Here is a 22114-nt window from a genome sequence, read left to right on the forward strand (position 1 = left end):
GGGTGCAACAATACTCGTATTGATATTGAACCGTTCGATACAGTGCTTTCGGTTCGGTACGCATATGTATCGAACAATACAAAATTTTTTTATTTATTTTATCAACTTTTCTTCTGACGATGCTGTCTGTGTTGAGCGCTCAGTGGATCTGCGTTCGACTACTCCGCCTAGGCTGCACTGTCGAGTGCAGTTCCACTGAGCGGAGCGCAAGCTAGCGAGACAGAAGCTAAGCTCGTTGCAACATGGCAACTGCCTCAACGCTAGCTGAAATTGAACCTCCCCCACCCTCATTCACATCTGGCGTTTGGTTTTCATGTGAAGTATGACCCTATGGTAAGCGCGTCATGGACAAAAGTAACACAGTATGTCAGATGTGCCACGCAATGCTCAACTGCATTGGTGGGAACTAGTATGAAAGACATACTAGTTCTTACATACTAGTAGCTAACTGGACGGCGTCAACAGTTAGCTCATTAACGTGTTGACGCCGTCCAGCCCCACGCACAGGGCGATCCGCGGTAACTTGTTAACGGAGATTTGCCGCATTATGGCGTTAATGTCATTTTAACGAGATTAACACTAACAGCACTAGTGGGAACACAACGAATATGACTGCACATTTATGCCGACATCATCCTAGTGCAAAGACAAGTGGAAGCAGACAAAAACAACAAGCACGCATGCTACAAACTTTACCCGAGTCATTTAGACAGCTGTTAGCACATGATTCTCCTTATGGGGACCTGATATTTTTAATATGCTGCTGAGAATATACCCGAGAAGAAGCGTATAGTATAGCTTTTATTTTGGAAAGAGCCATTTCTCTGTAATAAACTCTCTATCAGATATATATTACTATCAGATATATATTAAAAAAAACGTGCCTGTGTAAATGTTTTCTGACAGCAGATGGTGATACACCTATGTAATTTCTGCTTTCCCAGATGGTATTAGAGCGACGCAGGCTTCACTTTCCAAAGATGAGTGATTTCTCGATCAGATAGATTTATTTATTTTTTTTAATTATTTTGTTGTTTCAGCAACATTGAATTTAAAAACTGTACTTTTGAGTTAAAATATATATTTATAATTTTAATAAATGACAAATTAAAAAGGCATGAACATTTTTTTGTATCAAAAAAATATCGAACCGTGACACCAAATTATCGAACAGAACCGAACCGTGAATTTTGTGTATCGTTGCACCCCTAATGTCCACTTGAGTGAAAAATCCTTGTAGCGATCCAATAAACAGGACCCACCCACACCATGTATGGGACCGCCACATGACCCTTCAGAGTGAACTGAAAGTCATACATGACACAAAAGCTATTACCATTAACACAAAAATGTAGCCACCTGAAATACTGATTGTCATTGACTTTACGTTAAACTACCGCTCTGTTTAAAAAAGAAAAGTTAAAAAAAATATTAAAATCATTTAAACCTAAGATCTTAAACGTCTCCTATATGTAAAGGATTTTTATCTTCCTGGGTGAATAAAATCTAAACAAAAATGCTGAAACTGAAAATTATTGTGTTATGCTGTTACAAGACTTTTGCTCTTCCTGTCTCAACCCTTGAAGTATTTCGCTGCCATCGATTCAAGATTATTCAGTGTCTACTTTTGATGTTTTGTTTCAACATGCCAGCTAAAATCGTACACTGCAGGATTGGCAACAGCTAGAAAAGTGTAGAATTAAGTTTGCATCAAAAACAAAAAAAAGCCAACAAATAACACTCAGAAGAGCGAACAAACATTAAATGTCAGATCAACTAAAACGTTAAAACATTTTCCGTGAAAATCTGCGTTTTGTTGAATTTGTCATATTTGTCTATGGCCCCTGACTCAGTTGAGTTTCACCTCTCTACATTCATATCATAATGCAAAACTAAGAAAACGTGGAATAAAACACTTCAGCAACACACTTTTTTAAAAGCAAAGTGATCAGTTTGTATACATAACTTGGCTGGATTAACATCTGCTGATGAGCTTGAATTTCTTATTGTACAGACACCACCAGTAACATTCACTTTCCCTTTTAGTATTTCTATGGTACTCTGCACATCTCCTTTTAAATAATACCAGTTAATTAATATCCCATGTATCTTTAAAACTCTATGTACCTCGACTCCAGCAAGACAAAAGTAGCAAAATACATACATGTACTGATTCGTCTTCAACCCTACGTTTAAAATTAACATATATGACTTCTGTTATTCTAATAGACTTTAAATGCTGGTTTGTATCTGCCCATTTTGGCACTCACAAAAGAACATCTCACTCTCTGAAATTTCACTTCCTTGTTAAATAAAGGGTATAAAAACTTAAATTTCAAAGGGTTGAGTGATAAAAATCACAAATTCTTCTGAGACTGCACTTGATGGAATTTGATTATTTCTTAATCACCTATCCCTCAACAGGCATCTAACAAGGATTTTATGACACTGACCATCAATGTGGATTCACAAAATGCTTTGGAGGTTTCCTCACATATTTACCTCACCAACACCTATTTCGTCATTTTCATTCTGCGACTCAGACAGCAGCATTAATACAAAAGTCTTTTGTTGATCACAAAGTTCGTAAAGAATGGTAAACTTTTTGACAATTTGTCGTTGGGCTAACAGCCGCTTTGTCCCGGGATGACCTCTTCTGGCAAATTGTTCACGAGAAAAATAATTGGCCATGCACACAGTATTGCTAAGAGGTCATTTCATGGCTTTGGGATGGCCATTTTAAATGGTCCATTGGTACATCTCGGTCACTGTGCCTGCTTTCAAGTTCCCTCACTGCGTGTGGTCCTGTAATCTCAAGTCCCAGGTAGGCTGCTAATGAAGCAGCCTTGCATGTCAGGGTCCAACTTGCTACGAGCCACTGCACATAGTGTTGTCAGTGTTTCTGCTGTGGCATGTTCTCACCAGTGACACCCGGTTCTCTTAATCCATTTTGCCATTTTCCTGAGGTGCGCCAGCTTTGCTCCGCTGTGCTGATCGTAGGACCTTATAACATCCACGGGCGATCTTGTGCATCCACATTATGTTCATAATGTCCAAGCAGATGCTGGAGCAGATCCAGGCTACACGACCACCCCATGGCACCAGGTAGAAGGCCTCAGTGCCATAGACCGCATACATACGACTGTAGTAGACTGGCATGACACCGATGCGGACGAGGAAAAACACCACTGCCATGGCAACGCCATTTGCCATGTTGGGCCGGGAGGACTTGGGATAACCCAACACCTCAAAGAACCAGCTGAAACAAAGCACATTTTTTCAGAAAACAATAAGACACTAAGTACCTTGCCACATTAAAGTAAATAAAACTCAATCTCAAAGAACCAGCTGAACACAAAACATGTGTTCAGATGTGTACAGGAAATTACCTTGAGGTCATTAAACTTTCTAGTAGAAGAACTTATGACAGGCAATCCAGACTTTATTTTTTAAATAAAGTAAGTAATCCATTAGGTTTAAAAACCAGTAATAATCATTTGGTTTACCAAAGATCTTGGGTAAACCCAGAGATGTTTAATCCTGTGCTGTAGCACGATATATATATGACTTTAAAGAACTCATCTTAAGTAACTTTTTGGAAATATTTAGCCGTCAGTAAGTGTGTGCATGGTAACTATGCCTTGGCCAGCAGGGTATAATTTCAATATTAGTCAAGTCTAAGCCATATGTGATCTTCTTTGTGCATGAACTGAGGTTAAAAGGGCCTCAGTTACACAGGCCTACAGACTCCCCTCAGAATCTCCAATCACTGGGGAAAAACCTTGTTGATTGTTGTGGGGGCCAGTGATTTGTCTAAAAGTCACCAGCGCATCTGAACACCATCACCATTTATTCTCCAAGCTGTAGTGAAGCTGTGAAACCTGCAACACAAACTGAGCTCATTCACCTTCAGAGTAAAACTTTCCAATGTGCGGGGTAAAGCACAACAGCTTATGTTGCTCTTTTTCAGTTCTCACTACAGCTTAGCAAGTAGTTTCCCAGTGTCTGCAGACGAGTAGGTGTCTACCATCCAAACTACTGGCAGCCACGGCAACCTGCTAGCTACTAAAGCAATCACAAGGTGGTTTTCAGTGCAGCATCACACATCTCTTGGTGACCAATTACACTTTAGCGACTGCTAGAAACCTCCAGAAACCACTTGAGGAATCTGCATTTTTCTTTGACAACTGGTGGTTGACAGATTGTCACCACCAGGTCTCTTGACTTGTGTGACTGGGGCTTTAAGCGGAGTTTTCTGTCAACAGGAGTAAATGCAGGTGGAGAAGTCATCTCCTAACACACACACAATCATCCATATGACAATCCTAAATATAGGCTGATTGAAGACGAAAAGTGGAAAAGGTAGGATATTCTTAACTGTGGCTGTCACCTGAGATGCATTCCACTTGCTAATGACCAAGGTAAATGTATAAAAAAAGACCTAAAGAGATCTGGAAAACAGGTCATAAGTAAGCTAGTACATACCGCTGGTTTACACACGGTGTAGAAAACTCAGCTAGCAGGCGGAAGTTAGCGAAATAAGGCAACATTCCTTGGCCCTGGAAAAACAAGATGAGGACAGGAAGACAACAAGACATGAGAGGAACAACAACAATTCCACTGAAGAATGACAGGCATGATGCTGGTGCACCACCGGTTCAACACAAACACCATTTCTTACCAAGATTGTTTTCATACATGTAACTGCTGGTCTCTCAAAGATTTTAAAAAAGCACAGCCTTAACCATGTGCAACTATGTTTAATATTGTAGTTAATATTGTAGTTCAAGGTGTTGTCCCAACAAGACAGTCTTCTCCTTTAGTGCAGAAGGGTATTCCTTTATTTTTGCAGTCCAAAAATTACACTGTCACCCGAGTCCATTTCACAGAGGAATCCTTGCTTATTGTGAAAAGATGAAGAGATAATAAAGAATGACTATACAAAATAACAGTCTTCTTTTATTTTGCAGTGCAAATGGATTAAAGTTACAGTGGTCAATTATTTCTTCTGAATTAAAATTGAGAAGAAGAAGAAAAAAAAAAAAAGACTTTCCCTCAATCTGGGCAATTACTCTGAGCAAAATCAGATTATATAGATCGTCCACAAAAAATTTGTTTAGTTTCTGTTAAGACAAAAAGATTTAAATTTGCAACAATATCTTTATTATCAGGTAATCCTTAAAACCCAAAACAATAGACAATATATAGAAATGCCTACACAAAATGTAGCATTTTTGCATTATCTGAGTCACCAACACAACAATCATTAAAAAACAAAAAACAAAAAAGCATTGTAACATAAAAGGCCGTTCATCTAAATAACATCAACAATTAAAAAGAGAAAATATCAGAAACAGGAATTGATATATATACTGTACAACTATAAAAACATTCAGCCAGCCACTATTTCAAGGAGCAATCAGAAGCCATGCAGAGTATAAAGCAATACATTTGACTGCCAAACATGTCATTACAGGATTAGGTCCTGAATTCTACTATTTTGTGAATGGAATGATCTGCAGCAGGTTTCAGCTGCTACAGTAGTTGAAACCTGCTGCAATATAAAGATAATCATTGGGAAAGTTAGAGGTAATAATAAGGGAAAGATTCAAATAAACGTGATTCATGATTGAGAAAGTGCATTCATTAGAATGAAGTGTAATGATCTCAATCTCGATTTCTGCTGCAATAAGACTGTTTGAATCAGCAGTTTGAAAACTAATTTTTTTGTTCCCGACTGCTGGCTACAAACTCAGCACAGAACACATCTCAAATTAAGGATGCAGAATTCAAAGTTATTTGGCCAGCAGCCTAACTTTTACAGAAAAGACTTACCGTCAGGGCTGTAACAAAAGTTGGTCAAAGAAACATACTTACTGTGTGATACAAATGGGGTACATCTGTACTGCAGTTTACAATTACAAGAAAAGGTTTGTGAACCCTTAGGAATTCAACAATAATTACTCAGAAAATGTGGTTTGATCTTAATCCAAGTCACGCTTAACAAAAACAGTTTGACTAAACTAATAACACAACCTATAAACTGATTCTGAATAATAACTCCAGTCCAGTCCAGGATAGGAAAAAGTAACTAAATTTAGTGACTCCTAGAACCTCCTTTGGCAGTAGCCATCTTTATCAAATGTTTCCTGTAGCATGATAATGAAGCTTTCTAATCGATTATCAATTTTCTTCCATTTATCCAATTTAGGGTCATGGGGCCTGGAGCCTATTCCAGGTGTCAAAAGGTGAGAGGTAGAGTACAACCTGTACAGGTTGCCAGTCTACCACAGAGAGAGGCAACCATTCACATCAATCACTATTTGCCAATTAACCTAACAAGCATGTCTTAGGCCTGGGAAGAGGTTGGAATACCCAGAGAGAACTCAGGAAGGCACAGGGAGAACATGCAAACTCCACACCAAAAGGCCTCTGCAGTACAGTGGTTTTGAACCCAGCACCTTCTTCCTGTTAAAAATCAGTCTGACTCGGTCATTCCAAAGCTTGAATATAATGAACAATGACTGCAATGTCCAGCCACATGGTAAAGAAGCCACAACTCTGTGCAAAACTAGAGCTTTCGGATAAGTTGCTAGCAAAGAGGTTCAATCACTTTTTTCACCATGTCCTATGAGTTACTGTTCAATAAAGCTGTGAAAAGCATAGCTGTTTCTTTATTAGTTTAGTCATATTGTGTTTGTCTGTAACTTTGACTTGGATGAATATCACACCACATTTATGAGAAATCAATGTAAAATTCCTAGAAATCCTTCACAGATTCATAAACCTTTTCTTGTAACTGTATATTCCCATCTAGCATTAGCATGCTAGTACCTCTAGGAACTGGTAAGTCCATACTGTGACTGGGCATCATAGCTGCTCAGTACAACACAAGAGCAATAACAGCAGACAAGACAGGAATAAAAAAAGTCCCCATCTAGATCAAGACCTGCTCTGGGTTTCTAAATGACAACTTTTTGGTAGTTTTTGCATGAACGGAGATGACACAACCCAACTTCATCTTGGTAGTTTTTGCATGTAAGGTTTGAAGAGGGGCCATTTATGTTAAAGTCAGCAAAGGACAGACAGACAGACAGACAGATATATTAGAAGGAAACAAACAAAAAAAATAAGATGCCACAACACAAAGCAAAGAAGAAGCAACACTTACAACACTGAGAAAAACGAAAGCATGCATCCAATAGTTTTATTTTTTAGAAGCTACGCTTAACTTTTAAATAAGCACAAAAGACTGCCGCACAAAATAATTTTATTACTTGAGCAATATTTGTGATTGGCCACTTAATAGAAAAGCATAACAAAAAAATTACATTTTGCATTTTTTTATTAATATTTCTCAATAGGAATCAGTTTAGCTAGAGCTATGTGCCTCGTGTAATGTTTTTGTTTCATTGGAGTACAATGGTTCTGAAAAATCTGCACAATCCACGACCTTGTTGGCCCATGATGCCCTATCCATTGCCCTCACTGTTAAACTTCATTATGTTACAAATGGAGACAGTGATAGGATATTTTAATAAAGTTAAGGTTCAAGTAGCAACAGAGAAGGTTAATGCAATGATATTATTAAGATTACGTGACAGCCATGGCAGATCTGAAGGCATTGCTACACTAGCTTCATCTAACTTTGGGGACATTTCGGGTGCGTTAGCAAAGCTTTGTGGTGAAATAGCTCAACTGTAAAAGCATTTTTAGAGTGCTTATTTAGTGTAAAATTCATGTGTTTGAATGCAGGCTAAGAAATATAGGTTGAGAAAGAGTTTCGGTAATGTGTATGTGCAATGATATGCTAATTAGCCATGTGCTCATGTTGCATAAGCTAGTTAGCATGTGGAGCAGTTATCTCTCAGTCATCCTACAAAGTATGAACTGTGGAACAGTGGATTTGGAGAGTCATTACACCCCTAGTTTTGACATGAACAGTTCCACATAAACACATTCAACACAATTAACTAATAAGACTTTGACAACATATGACAAATCTGGGTGGGAACAAAACTAAATAAAATGAAAATGACATCAAAGGTTAGCCAACTTTTTGGGGTGATTACAACTAATTTATTACGGCTACATTCATGCTGCTGTTCCATGTGCATTTCAGATCTAGTCTGAGAAAAAAAGTCATGAGTGTCCAGTAACAGTATGGCCTACTTCATCTCATTTACCGAACTGTTTTAGATACAGGCGCTCCGTTTCTACAGATACGACTAGATTTACAGTCAGTGTTAAGTCAGAATTTTAAACCAACCATATGACACCATTTCACTGCCATTAACACAATTATTGTTCAGATACAGAAACACGGAAAGGTAATATTTCTCATTAGCAATGCTAAAAGATGGAAAAAGTAAATAAAATGTCTGTCAGATTAAAAAGAGAAAAGAATATCTGTAAATCCAGCCATGACTAAAATAGACAAGAGCAGGGAGTGAGACGTAAATATGTAGAGTATAAGCTTTACATTACATCTATTAGTGCCAAGTAATTAAAAAACATCTTTTTAGATTAAAAAAAAAAAAAAAAAGCAGCTTAATTAATTGGGGGCTACTATCAGAGCAATGCAAATTCCATGCCTTTCTGCATTTTTGCTCAATATAGAGAACAGAGAGCATTTATTTACTGTAACTGTAAAATAAAGTTCATGTAAGACTTTTTGGAGCACTAATTACTTTTTATCCCCCAGACTCCTAGAGTAGACCTTTGAGAATACATTCAGCATGGTATTTGAAAAACGGGCCTATCTATTATGTAATGGACTTTATCATCTTGGCATGGAGTGGAAGAGAGGAGCCAGGACTAGGCTCTGGCACAAAAGACAGACAGGCAGAAGCCAAGGTACTGTAGATAGGCAGGTAAGTAATTAAGAATGGTAAATACTTTTTGTTTTCATGCACAGTAACAGGACAGAAATCTCTGCCTGTGTAGAGCGCTTCAAAGCTACGAGCATGCACACAGTGGTTACAGTTGAGCATTCAGTTGTGCTAAGCTCAGAAAAGTTTAGCTTACACCAGAGTCACACAACATTTAAAGGGGGGGGTCAGTAAAACAAAAAGCACAGAAACTGTAAGGGCAAGGTGAGGGGGGAGGGGGGCAGGGAGAGGGTCATCAGCCAGTACCGTCACTGAGCATTCCATGCAAAAAATACCATAGTCATTCATTTCCCGTAATTATGCGACAGATCCTGGCAACCTAGAGGGTTTCAGATTGAACCAAGAGTGAACAGTGCCACCTACAAATGCTGGATAGAGTCACCATTGGCACACCAAAGTGTATGGCAGTAATGCAGCATACACAAGTTTTTATTTTTAATTGAATTATTTTTTTTTATTACAACGAGCACCACTGATACAAGATGCAGCCCGCACAACAAACAGCTTATTTATTGTTTTATAAGGTACATCATGACCAAACTGAAACGTCAAACTGAACTAAATCCCATCAAGACTATCACTGTTTTTCCTACAATCTTCACAACACTATTCAAGGTGTTAATGTGCCAATCAGCCATTTTCAGGAAAGGTATCAACCACCAAAGAACAGTTATCTTATCTCTCGCACACTTGAATAATGCCAAAACAGAAAGTTTCTTTATCTTTCCATAGCAGAACAAATACTGCTATTTACTAACTGATAAGAATGCTTTACTTTCTCTACCACTTTTCCCTTGCAATAAAATAAATAAAGACAGAGCTGAAGCTTTAACTATCTGAGAACTTATCTGATGTGTTTGCATGGGATTGATGTATCTCTTACACAGACCACACTGGCTCTCCCTTGTACACATTAAGCTCACCTATGACTATGGCTATGTGTCGATAGTCATGGCGAGTTTCTAAATTTTGACTGAATTAGCAAAAACGCAAAACCAAACCAAAACACCCAGCTGAAAAAGGACATAGCTGTTCACCCTTGGTTGTCTCTTTCCCATCTTGCCTGCACGTTCTGCTATTGGGCAATAGGGCACTCACCAGTACATAGTAGTAAGCATACAACGCTGCCAGATGATGAACTACAAAAAACTTGTCGCCTATTGCCTTCCAATAATAAAATATCAGCAGCAAATCTGGAAAACAGAAGAAGAGGGCAAAGAGGGACAGCATGTCATTCGTGTAATCAAGGCAATCTAAGTGCATACAGAACTATTTGGAAACAGCAGCTGGCACAGTACGGCTGAAACACAAATGTGTCATCAAGCATCAAGGTTTATCGCAAACTTATTATGTGCATGTTCCAATCCATTATTATTATTATTATTATTGTTATGTTCTTTTTCACTCACTTTAACAAAATTATCCGGATAAACTGAAAACTTTCTCTTACCCGATATGAGGTAGCCTGTTGTAATTGCGACGTTTGTCTTGACCAGTGTAGGATCTCCCCTGTTGAAAAAAGAATAAATTAATTTGTACTGTGTGTGACTTATGCTTGATAAAATAGATTCTGATACAAGATGCGCAAAAGAATGAGTCTACATTAAAGAGTGTGTGTGTACACATGTTGGGTGCAGTATTGTGAGGCAGGATTCACACTTTAGCCTCAGTCACATTGAAAAAAGGAGAGAGAGGGGGGGAGAAAAAAAAAAAAAAAAAAACATGTCCAGAGGTTAAATGTGCAATGCCTTTGAAACCAATGAGCAACAACATGTGATTGCAAGGCAGCTGCACCGGTTGCATGATAGCAACCCGTCTCCAAATTTGGACTGAGGTTAGCTCTGGTTTAGGCTACTTGTCTAGCTGTTGATTTTGAGCATAGCACATGTACATTGTAATACATAACGCTAATAATTCTTTGTAATTTTTTAAATGGTATAATTGACTTTACAAACACATGGAGATCAGAATTTCTAACTAATTTATGTTATTAAAAAAAGAGAACAAAAAAGAACAAGTAGATGTTAGCAACTCAAGCTAGCTAGCAAGTTAATGCTACCAGTAACTTCTATAAAAACAAAAACTCGAAGAAATAACAAAAAGTTCCAGGTGAATGTACAGTTATAGTTACAAGTTATCTCAATATACTGCAGCTACCAATGTTTCACTTTTACAAGGAAAAAGAAGAGTCTTTTTACAAACCTAACACTAGCTTAAGCTTAAGTTATACACCGACTTGGTTTCCAACACTGAAGAGTAATTCCAGTCCAATAAAGAGCAGGGCAGGGTTACTAATAGTATAATTGATACAGATAAAGACTCAGATAATTAAGTTTTACACATTTAGCACAAAGACTGCAGTAGGTAATCACCTGATTAGCCAAATATTGTAGCCATTATAACTTAAAAACAATTATGCTCACCATTTAATTTGATATTGACACAAACCAGAAGCTGTCTCTCTTTCACACCTCTTTAGCATTTGGAAATTAAATTTAAAGCCTGAAATGCATCTTTAACTACACAAAGGAGACATTAATGCAGAAAAATTATTAAACAAACCAAAACCTTTGAGAAAAAATGTTAAAAATATTAAGTTCAAAGCCAAAACTCTTACCAAACTGGATCTTCATTGACAGCATCATCAAAAAACAGAATGTAAAGACAGAATATTCCCACCAACAAGGCGTGAAACGTTGATACTGTCCTGAAATAAAAAGAAAGAAAAAACAAACAAACATACAGCCTTGATTATCTGCTCATCCCTGAAAAGGGCAGACGATGACACAGTAATGGATAATATACTTTCTATTCATTAAAAGTGCCTTGAAGCTCGTCTGTACTTCAGACAGAGGAATTTTTAGTACTCACTGTGGATCAACTGATTGCCTGTCAGGACTGCACGCAGATTCAGACCAATTAAACTAAGAGATTAAACACTGCTGAAGGGTCAGACAGAGCGGCGCACAGTCCCATTCAATCACTCAAACAGTGAGACAGTCCATGGCTCTCAGCAGTCAGTCAGACAGACACTGACAGCCACACTGACCGTAACACTGTATAAATATAATACTGTGAAGTCATGGACTTCAACAGGGATCCCTGAATCCCAGCCTGGATCCCTTTCCAGTAATAATTCATTTTGATTTCCACTTTAAATCACGTAGCCATTCTGATTTCACAAGTGCTCTCACGGATAATGAACTCAGCAAAAACAGAACATGTAGGAGCAAGATTCATGGAAGCTGTACCGGGCTAGTTTAGTCCAGTCTGATCATTCGGAATACCAATCTAGTTAATCTCCCCCATGTTGCTGGAACCTTACACGATAGCTGTAGAGAAAAGATCGCAATGAATCCTACATGTGAGTCTTCTCTGAGTGCCACTGTAAATATGTGGGTTTAGTGTTAGTAGACATGTCTGGACCGAGCCAAAACAAATCATCCTCCGTTAAACATAGAACAGTGTCACACTCCATGCAGCCCAGTGGAAGCAAATACTCATCACTAAGTGAGAGTAAGAGTTCGGTCACCTCGAGTTCCATTCCACCTTCTGCTTGTCGCTGAGGCCAAGGAAGCCAGGACTGATGCGTACAGACAACCAGGGGCTGACTCTGTGGAAGAGCCACTGGAAGGTGAAGAAGCTGGTCACCGAGATGATGAGAATAAGCTGGCTGAAAGGGTCCATGGCCACCCAACCTTACTGCAAGAGAGAGTGAAGGATAATGGTTAGACAATATGAACAGTTAGCAAAGTTATTTTTTTAAACAACATTAACCTGAAAAACAAAGGAGAGAGACAATGCAGAGAAATGTTGCACCAGTATTGACCATGTGAATACACCATCACTTGTAGCAACGAAAATATGCCTACCTGAAAATCCAGAACTAAATACATCAAATCAGTAAAGTCAGTAAAGCCCACGGATCTTAAACAGAAAAGGTGTCTTAAACCTTGAGGAACAAGAGAGAAATGGCCAAGTAGCCACGTTTTGACACCATCTACTTACTAATTCTCAACTGCAAGCCTCTTAAGTATAAGTAGTCATCAAAATCTACCTTCATCTTCATCTACCTTTCCAAATCTTCAGAACTTGCACTGAAATCTAAATGATTAATGTGAATTTCTGAATGGCAGCCCAATGTGTAACGACACAGGAACCGCTTCAGGCGGAAGCGGAAGCTTTGGGTAGAAGGCAAAAATATAAAGACTTCCTGTGTGCGCGCTGACATCAGACTCTGTGGTTTCAGCACATCCCGTATAAAGCCCAACACACTCTTTTCCCTCAAGTTCTACATTAAAGATGTGTATCTATTGTAAGGCTTTTAAAATAAGCAGTGACAGAGAATTGGAAATACACAATTTAATTTGCTTTTAACTGACCCCTGACTTAAATCGCCCATATGGAGGGCAGGGATAAGGAGTCATAAAAGCCATTTACGTACTATCCAACTTTATACTACAATATAGATGACATGCAAAGTGCCATAACCGATCCAATCCATCAACACTCCCTTCATTATTTCTAGCATCTTTTTCTGCAAGCTGCACATTGCAAAATAGTTACACTGAAGCATTTGCACAACTGAATGACATGCATGCATTTTCATCTACACTACCTGCATTTGTTTCCTTTTTCACATTAAAACTGAATCAGTCAAGAACCTGATATATTTGCAGAATCAACAACGCTGTTTGAATTAAAATCTTATCAGTATTCGTTCCTAGCTAAGACGTTTATGATGAGTATCTAGAACTTCCTTTTCTGGACCTGTTTGGCGAGTTTGAACTCTGTAGGTTGGATTGAAAATTATCCTTTGATGTTTTTTTTGTATTTTAATTTAACCCCCCGGCCTTGACAAGTGCCTCTCCTCCAGCATCCACAACAGTGGCACAATTTCTGCAATTGGATCTATGAACCCATTAAGGATTTCATAATAGAACATGTGGTAATGGCTGCAACAAAAACTGTAACAGTGACTACAGATGGCCTGATGTGAAAGGGAAAGGACTGTGTGCACTGACGAAAAACAGACACAGCCCGTTGTTTATTCACAGATCAGCGAATAAATGACAGGCTTGAAATCAAGTATTCAAAACGCTCTGATAGATATAGTTGCTGCTGAATATTCTTTCCCTAAAGCTGGCCTCATTCTCTGGGAGATGAATCTGTGAATGTCACTGAATCACTCACACTCACATTATGAATAATCACCTCTACACAGGGAGGAAGCGGGACATGGCCAGAGGCAAGTGCTTTGTGTGGGATGTAGGTCTCAGAAGCACTTTCAAATACGGCATATTCATTCTCTAGCAATAACAGTGCATGGCTTAAACGTTACAGCTCTATGGAAGTGTTTCAATGAGCAATGAAATGTTGCACCATATACTCATGTAGCCAGAAAACTAGGATACTGATTGATAATATTTTTTAAAATTATAAAAGATTATCAGCATGATCACAATTCATCCACAAGGGGACACTGAGGACACTGTCGATGAAATATTTCTTAGCAATCTAAAGCCTAGCAGCTCACCAAGGTCAGTGTACTGGACAGATTGTGTGTCATGCCACTGGATAAGTGGAAACTTTGACCTGCTTGTGGGACTAAAGGGAAATTCAAAGAATGACCAATAAAATGTATCCATGAACTGTACCAGCAAGAGTGAGAACAACACATGATGCAAGTAATTCTATAGTTGTCAAACAATTATATCACCAGCACCTCACATCAATATCATTTCCCTGCACTGTGCAGAAGAAAAGTGTAAAGAAAGAAAATTTAAGGGTCACGCTGTATGTAATTAAATCCTACGACACCAATATAGACCCATGTTTAAAATACCTTCTGTTCTTTTTAAAGACATTAGTATAAAACACAAGAAAACATTAAAATAATATATTTGGTTCCAAGACATTTCAAATCAGACTTAAAGTAATACTAAACTTGACAATAAGTCTTTGTTTCAGCAGCTCACTTATTCTACAGTGCTTTGGCACAGGTTCAATAAAAGCCATTTCATGTCACCAGCATATGATGCAATTTTCCTCACGGGATCCCAGTGTGCTGCAACCTACCACTTTGCAAGTCCAACTGCTACTTCCCCACTTCAGCACACGCTTCAAGGCCCCTTCAGCTCACATAGGTAACTGCCCAAGCAGCCAACTCTTACGCTGTCCACCAGCATGTTCTTGTGATCTTATCAAACCCCACACAGGCTCTGTGTATTCTGGCCATCTCTTTCTCCATGAAAAGTGAAATCCACGTCAACATGTCTGCTTTCTTCAAAAACCTCTGACATCATGTCACCTGCTTTATGGGGCCAATCAGGAGGGCTTCCTGGAATTAATGCTACTTTGACCCACATAGCGCCAATGAAACATTACAACTCACCTACAACTTTTTAAAGGGGAAGTTTACTCCCTTATTTTGGAAAGGAGGTCAGGGAATTCAAAAACAAGAACTTCACAGAAAAAGCTTAGCTTACTTTAAATGTAAAAATGAGTATAAAGAATGCAAACATGTTCTCAGCATAAATAATGTGCATTAACTAAGCTTGGCAATAGAGTAAAAGGCTGTTCAGGATTCTTGTAGTATCATGAGTAAGTGCCCTTAAGCTACTAGTATACCCCAAAATCGATTTTATCACATTTTTGTTTCGATCAAGATTTAATGTTCTTAAAACAGAAGCACCAAACAAGCATCCTCCCCTGAACCCCCTAAATGTCAGCGAGTCCAGACCACTGAACTGCTTTATGTTAGATTTAAGGGATTTGCATAAGGCCTGTGCCAGCCGTTGGTAAGAAGCCAAGTCAGTTACATTTAAAGGCATATTTACATCCCCCAAGCAACAAAACAGAGCATCTCCCAGTACAAGCACACAAAACACACATCTCAGTCCCAGGAGCTCTGGCCTTGGTGATTTTATACCTGCATTTGTTTCTGCGTCACGTCAAAGAAATGTTTGAGGGCAAACGGTGTGCTTCACTAAAGCACTATAGTAAAAGGAAAAAGAAAAAAAAAAAAAATCGCAAGGGAACTCAAAGGCCAAAACCAGAATTCTCTCTAGGTAGAAGGTAGAGAGACTTTTGTTACTAAAGGGACGCTTGAAGAGCCAACGTAGTGATGATGGCCCCAGAGACATTTAAGTAAAGCTAATCCCTGTTCTTCCTACAGGGAGTGAGGATTGTTTTTGGTATACACATGCATGTTTGTGCCCTACCCATGTCACACAGGGTCTTGCTGCCAAGGGCAAACAGTTACACATATAAATGAGAGTGAAGTAAAAAAGAATGCTGTGCAAATTAAGGACCACACAGAGCACCAATAAAGCTACTGTTTTTTAAGGAACAAATGGGTCCTTTGCAATTACAGCACAACAAAAACACTTGTGTATAGATTATGTCAACTTGAGGTGCATATTCATGTTCAACACAACCAGCCTTTTATTGCATTAGCTTAACTGACAAAACCCCAGAGATAACAGCTATCACAGTAGCGCTTATCAACTTTCTCTGTTAAACCGGGTTTTCTGCTTCAGGCTCTGCACACTTAGAGAAGGGCCTTCATGAGTTTCACAGCTCATTTGACTGATTCTTATGGGTTTAGCCAATCAAAGATGGTATCATTTGATAATAATGATGGAAAAGCTACTTCTGGTTGTTCCCTTGCCACAAGGAGTCACCACAGGGGGTGGCTTTGTTTTGATATGGCATTTTTACGCTGCCTGCCCTTTCTGAAGGAACCTGGAAGGTGATGTGTGTCTCCAGCTGAAACTGGTGATGCTGCCGTGAATGTGCTGTTGATAAAAATGGTGATAAAAGATCCACACCGAGTGTTGAAAATATAACAGGGATATGCAACACTGTTGAAAATAAGATGAGAGATTAGTGCTGCAGAAATTCATTAATCTGGTGCTTTAGCCCACAGGGCGGTAAAATAAATATTTTAATTTGAGTTCATTATTTTAATGCCAAGTGCGCGCTCAGTGCGGCTGTTTATTTCTAACATGACTGATACACATTACAGCTCTGAAACTTTAAACTGGATACATAAACATTAAATGTTACTGTCCCACAGCCTGACAGGAGAAGTGGAGATGGCTTTAGTTTGTTGGGAAATCAAAAGTGAAAATGATTTTACGCAGTGAGATTCTTGGCATGTCTTCTGTTTTCTAGTAGCTGCAATTCCAGAAGAGTAAGAGAGATTGGTGGTTTTAGTGCATTCCTCCAGCAGAGAATCTATAATACGCTTCAAAAAGAAGAAGCAGTGAAAACGTGGCGCTCCCAGCGGATTTTAGACCGAAACACTGATCAAAACCTGCTCCGATTAGTTACCATGGTGGTTATCATAAGTTACCATGGTGACTTAGCCAAGTAAAATGACAGCCACTTTCGTGACAGAGAAAACTCTGACTTCAAGCTCGACATAGCCCGATAACCCACTGATCTCGCTTCACTACGGGAACCTCTGAAAATGTGGCTTGAATCACTTTAAGCAAATTAAGCCTTCTGCAGCTCCAGAGGTATTTATTCCTTATTTAATGTTCTGTGCTGTCAGCAGCTTGGACAGAAAAACACCAAATCGGGGCCCGCCTTGAAACTGAGTCTTGCCTAGAATTTCTGGGAAATGAAAGACAAAACCGGAACAGGTTTCTTCCTGGAACACAGCTGTGACAGTCCATACGTTCCTATAAGGACTGGCGTATGCGCTTGCGTAACACGGCTGGACCTCTTTTCAAGAGGAAAAAAAAGCGACGAAACGATGGCACCACGAAAATAACCTGGGTAGTGCTGCATCGCCGCAGGATCGTCTGCTAAACATGCAGCGCATGATTAAACGCCCGAACCAAAGATGCTTTTGACCAGATCTTCATTTCCTTTCAAACAAAGACGCGGGTATAAATAACAGCACTCACAAGGCCAGTTTACGCCGCACCGACTGCATGCCTGCTTGCCTGGCCAGCTGCTGTAGCGTATGGAAAAGAAATGGCAGTGGCCTAGCCGTGTCATCGTATTGTAGCCTCGCATTTGACAGCAGACAAAATCATCCCAAACGGACCTACCTTATGACGTTCATTAAGATATCTGGCGTCTCCCCCTCTCTCAGCTCGTTATGGTTTCTGGACTCGCCTCCATAACCGTGAGCGCTGAGCAAACGGCACAGCCGTGTCGAATCATTTTTTTTGATAAACAGGACAGACCGCCTCCTGCTGCGCGCACACACTAGCTATTTGTGGGGGATGCGAATGGGGCTGGAGCTCTGTGCCAGTATTTGCTGTGTTTACCGAGAATTCCCACCGACACCAAACGCGCATAATGCAGAGGTGCAGATCGTGCAGCTCGACGCTCGATTACAGAAATGATGGAGGGGGCGGTGTTGGTGAGAGACTTCTCTAACCATCTCTCTCGCTCGCTCGCTCTCTCCCCGTCTCTCTCTATATCTCTCCCTCGTTCCTATAGGGCTCAAATTGCAGCTGAATTCTTAAAGAAACACACATGCTCACTAACCACCACCACAGTAGTTGTCCAGTAACACTCACTGGATCTATTTATAGCCAGGGGTTCGTTGAACTGATCCAGACAAGATAACCAGCAAAGCGAAACTGCAGGCATGGCCTGCTGGTCTTTACTGGCAGCGGAGCTTCCGTTTCCATTAATCTGAGCGCGCCATGGGAGTACTTGTCACAAGTTACTGCAGATTATAATCACAGCAGATAATTAGGTAATGCACAACGACAATTCATCATCTTACTCAAGTCACTCGTGCCTGCAGATGCCAGCTATACGCCCATAAACAGAGAGGCAGATGACAGCTAAAATGGCCCGTGATTGCAAGCGTAAGCTGAACGAGGAAGTCTGGCTGTCTGCAGCCTAGAATCTAGATGCTGCGAGCTGATTTGCAGATCAAATGGTCTAAGGCAGGGATCTCGAGAACTACTGTCCTCCAGCTTTTAGATGCAGCCCTACTCCAACACAACTGAATCAAGTGGTTGAATTACCTCTTCAGCATGCCATCAAGTTTGGCAAAGGCCAGGTAACAAGCCATTCATTTGATTCAGGTGTTTCCGAACAAGGATGCATCTAAAAGCTGCAGGACAGTAGCTCTCCTCTCAAGTACTAAAGTTGGAGACCCCTGGTCTAAGGTGTCACCTTAGGGGTGTCGAACTCCAGGCCTCGAGGGCTGGTGTGCTGCAGGTTTTAGATAATACCCTGGGTCAACACACCTGAATCAAATGATTAGTTCATTACCAGGCCTCTGGAGAACTTCAAGACACGTTGAGGAGGTAATTTAGCCATTTAAATCAGCTGTGTTGGATCAAGGACACATCTAAAACCTGCAGGGACACCGGCCCTCGAGGCCTGGAGTTCGACACCTGTGCTGAGTTTAGACATATGCACTGCACCATTAACCAGATAAGAATTGGGCTTTCCACATTTCATCGTTTTTAGCATACACCTTTAAACTCATCAGCCCTACCGAAAGGCATTTAACAGCTGATTAAGCGAAGGTTCACAGAGGTTTCCAGTTACAGCCCGTTTACTGGATCGTCAGCATCTGTGTGTGGGCAGACAGTACAAATCCATCGCTGATGTAAAGCTATTTCTTGACTCTTGTTTGTTAAGGGCTGACATGTTGGATCTCGCGGCTATGATAAACCCCCATTTTAATAAATTGATCAGAAACAGTTATTAAAAGACACGTTGCACAATGAATAACCTGTCGAGTTTAGCTAGCAAAAGCTTGGTCCGTATCGACAGCAGAAGCCTCTTTGGATTTCACTTCTTTGGAATTCGGGTAATCCGGCTGCCTATGACTGGGCTCTGTGTGGCGCACCTGTGCAATGAGGACAGGTGGAACACTGCTTTCGGACCAACCACTCAAAGCTGCTCAGTCAGGAGGTATAAATAGGGCACTGTCTACATCTACAGCTAGATTTTAAGATTTTAGTGCAGGACTCAAAGAAGTGTGAGATAGTCTCACACATTTTTACCATCTTACAAACTGATTCATTTCACAGCCGCTCATGTGCAATACACCTTAACCCTTAATAAACAAAAGTACACCCTCTGCATCCGGATTTCATTGGCTGCCTGATCTGAAATCACAAAGATATGATCATAGTCTGTATGTGTAACAGTTTTGCAATGAATGACATGTCAATAATGCAGTCTAGTAAGGCCACGCCTCCTCATGCAGGTGCACAGGGAAATGTTGTAGTTATGATTAAAAAAGTCCTTCGTGTTACTTCACAATGTTTTCCAGACAATGAATAAGAGCACATAAAGTTATTCAAGCCTATGAAACCTTTCGAGGTGTTTTTATTTTATCTTTTTTATTTATTTGTTTATTTTTAGGTATGATGTGCTGAAAGTTTAAACAGAGGTTTGTTATGATTAGTCTCTCTTTTTTTGATTTTATTTTTTATACAAGTAGGAATGTATGCGAGTATATGACCAGCATACAATGCACACAGAACAAAGGATAAAGTAAACAAATTTGCACAGACAATTCTTTTCATCCCATGTCTGCCTACACCTGGGCAACAAAGAAGGTCATAAAACTTTGCGTTGGAATAAGAGGTAACCTCAGAGTCTCAGGGTTCAAATACAGTGTAACTTGGGGTGATGTTGCAAAGGTATGGTGACTGGCTATAGCACTGCACCTGTTTAAGCTGAATTTCTAAGACCAAACTTGAATATTAGATTTCAGATACTCTGTTGCATGTATTGGTATTCTGGTATAAGATAAATTTATTACCATAGACAGTTGGTATGGGAAGTTAAGTCAACCCAAAAGGCAGAGGAGCTACAGCGAGAAGTTAAAAAAATAGCTTCTCAGCCAACCGCCCTGCATCAGTTTGGAGAGACCTGCAGCACATCACCAGCTACTTGACTCCATCCCCCCACCCTGAGGAGAACCCCTGACTGGCTGACAACCTTAACACCTTCTACCGCAGATTTGAAAGACACCCATTCACACCTCCCATCCGCTCACCCTGACCTCCTACCCACACAAAAAGACTACCTGCAGCCTTCAACCATTCCCTCTGACCTAAGACAAATTCCAGGAGACTGTTTGTCAACTTCAGCTTGCCCTTCAATGCCGTAATCCCAGACATCTTCCACTGGAAGCACACCCAGCTTACTGTGTCCACCTCCACCTTTGAGTGGAGGCTTCCTGATGGACAAGCAGCAGCAGGCTGAGGCGCATCACAGCCCACACACCAATGACTCCATCAATGACAGGAGAGTTATCTGTGAAACTCCCAAAATTTACAGATGACACCACCATTATTGGTTGATCCAGAACAATGACGAGTCCACGTACAGACAAGAGGCGGACCAGCTGGTCCACTGCTGCAGTCAGAGCAACCTAGAGCTGAACCCAATCAAGACTGTGGAGATGACGGTGGATATTGGGCAGAAAACACCTCTGCTGATGCCACACATGCTGGATATAAACTGTTTAAACGGCTGCCTTCAGACAGATGCTGCAAACCACTGTTTACTAAAACCAGCTGCCACTGAGACAGTTTCTTTCCACAGGCTGTCACTCTGATGAACACTGTGAAATAACCCACTGTCACATCAGCCATATATCCATATGCACATATGGATATTACACTACTCAATTTAGCACTTATAGTTTGTACATATATATATATATATATATATATATATATATATATATATATATATATATATATATATATATATGTATGTATATACATAGATAGATAGATAGATAGATAGATATAGATATATGTATGTTGTAGAGTTTATCGAGACTAACTTGTTTTTTCTTAAGAAAAAACTTGCATGCAAAGAGTACAATGAATCAAAGTCAGATTCTTTGTTTGTCTGCACAAACTTGGCTGAATAAAAATTATTCACATCCTGATTATTCTATAAAGGTTCTGCAATCATGTGCACAAAATTTAGTTTTTTTCTTTGTTTTTGTTATTGTTTTTTCTCTCCCTGTGTTATTTAAAAAAAGAAAGAAAGGAAGAAAAAAGGCTGGTCAATACCGAATGTGAACATAGACAGAAAGTGTTCGGTCAAGTTTAAGGCTGGGGCTTTCAGTCTACTAACGTTCACTTTCCTCGGACCAGCCTTGCTCTTAATTGTGTAACACGATTTATAAAAAGCGCCCTGCTGACATCTAAGTTTATATGCTGGTGTTTAATAATGACATTTATTTGGCTTTTAATACCGGATTC

The 22114-nt window shown here is 39.8% G+C and overlaps 1 protein-coding gene across 4 annotated transcripts; it reads right to left on the minus strand.

Annotated features, from left to right (window-relative positions):
* Positions 1–874: 874 nt before the first annotated feature.
* LOC100693154 (transmembrane protein 56-B) lies at positions 875–18835 on the minus strand. Of its 4 annotated transcripts, none has more exons than XM_003443602.5 (7): positions 17957–18835; positions 12424–12593; positions 11509–11598; positions 10342–10400; positions 9990–10084; positions 4486–4559; positions 875–3259 (listed from the first exon to the last, which is right to left on the minus strand). In XM_003443602.5, exons 2-7 carry the CDS (start codon positions 12576–12578, stop codon positions 2941–2943), a joined length of 792 nt encoding a protein of 263 aa, XP_003443650.1. In that variant the 5' UTR covers positions 12579–12593; positions 17957–18835; the 3' UTR covers positions 875–2940. The 4 variants fall into 4 exon arrangements, with proteins under 4 accessions (XP_003443650.1, XP_013125816.1, XP_019218747.1 ...); XM_013270362.3 differs by lacking the exon at positions 17957–18835 and adding an exon at positions 14970–15219; XM_019363202.2 differs by lacking the exon at positions 17957–18835 and adding an exon at positions 12900–13058.
* Between the last annotated feature and the right edge of the window lie 3279 nt (positions 18836–22114).

The sequence above is a fragment of the Oreochromis niloticus genome, linkage group LG9, assembly GCF_001858045.2.
Source record: "Oreochromis niloticus isolate F11D_XX linkage group LG9, O_niloticus_UMD_NMBU, whole genome shotgun sequence".
Taxonomy (NCBI): domain Eukaryota; kingdom Metazoa; phylum Chordata; class Actinopteri; order Cichliformes; family Cichlidae; genus Oreochromis; species Oreochromis niloticus.

Excerpts from the sequence above, each read along its gene's own strand:
- LOC100693154 (XM_003443602.5), bottom strand. The coding sequence starts at position 12,578 with ATGGACCCTTTCAGCCAGCTTATTCTCATCATCTCGGTGACCAGCTTC. Across the intron at positions 10,401-11,508 it reads GTCAATGAAGATCCAGTTTG|GGGAGATCCTACACTGGTCA; the intron begins GTAAGAGTTTTG and ends TTTTTTCAACAG. Across the intron at positions 10,085-10,341 it reads AACAGGCTACCTCATATCGG|ATTTGCTGCTGATATTTTAT; the intron begins GTAAGAGAAAGT and ends TCTGTTTTCCAG.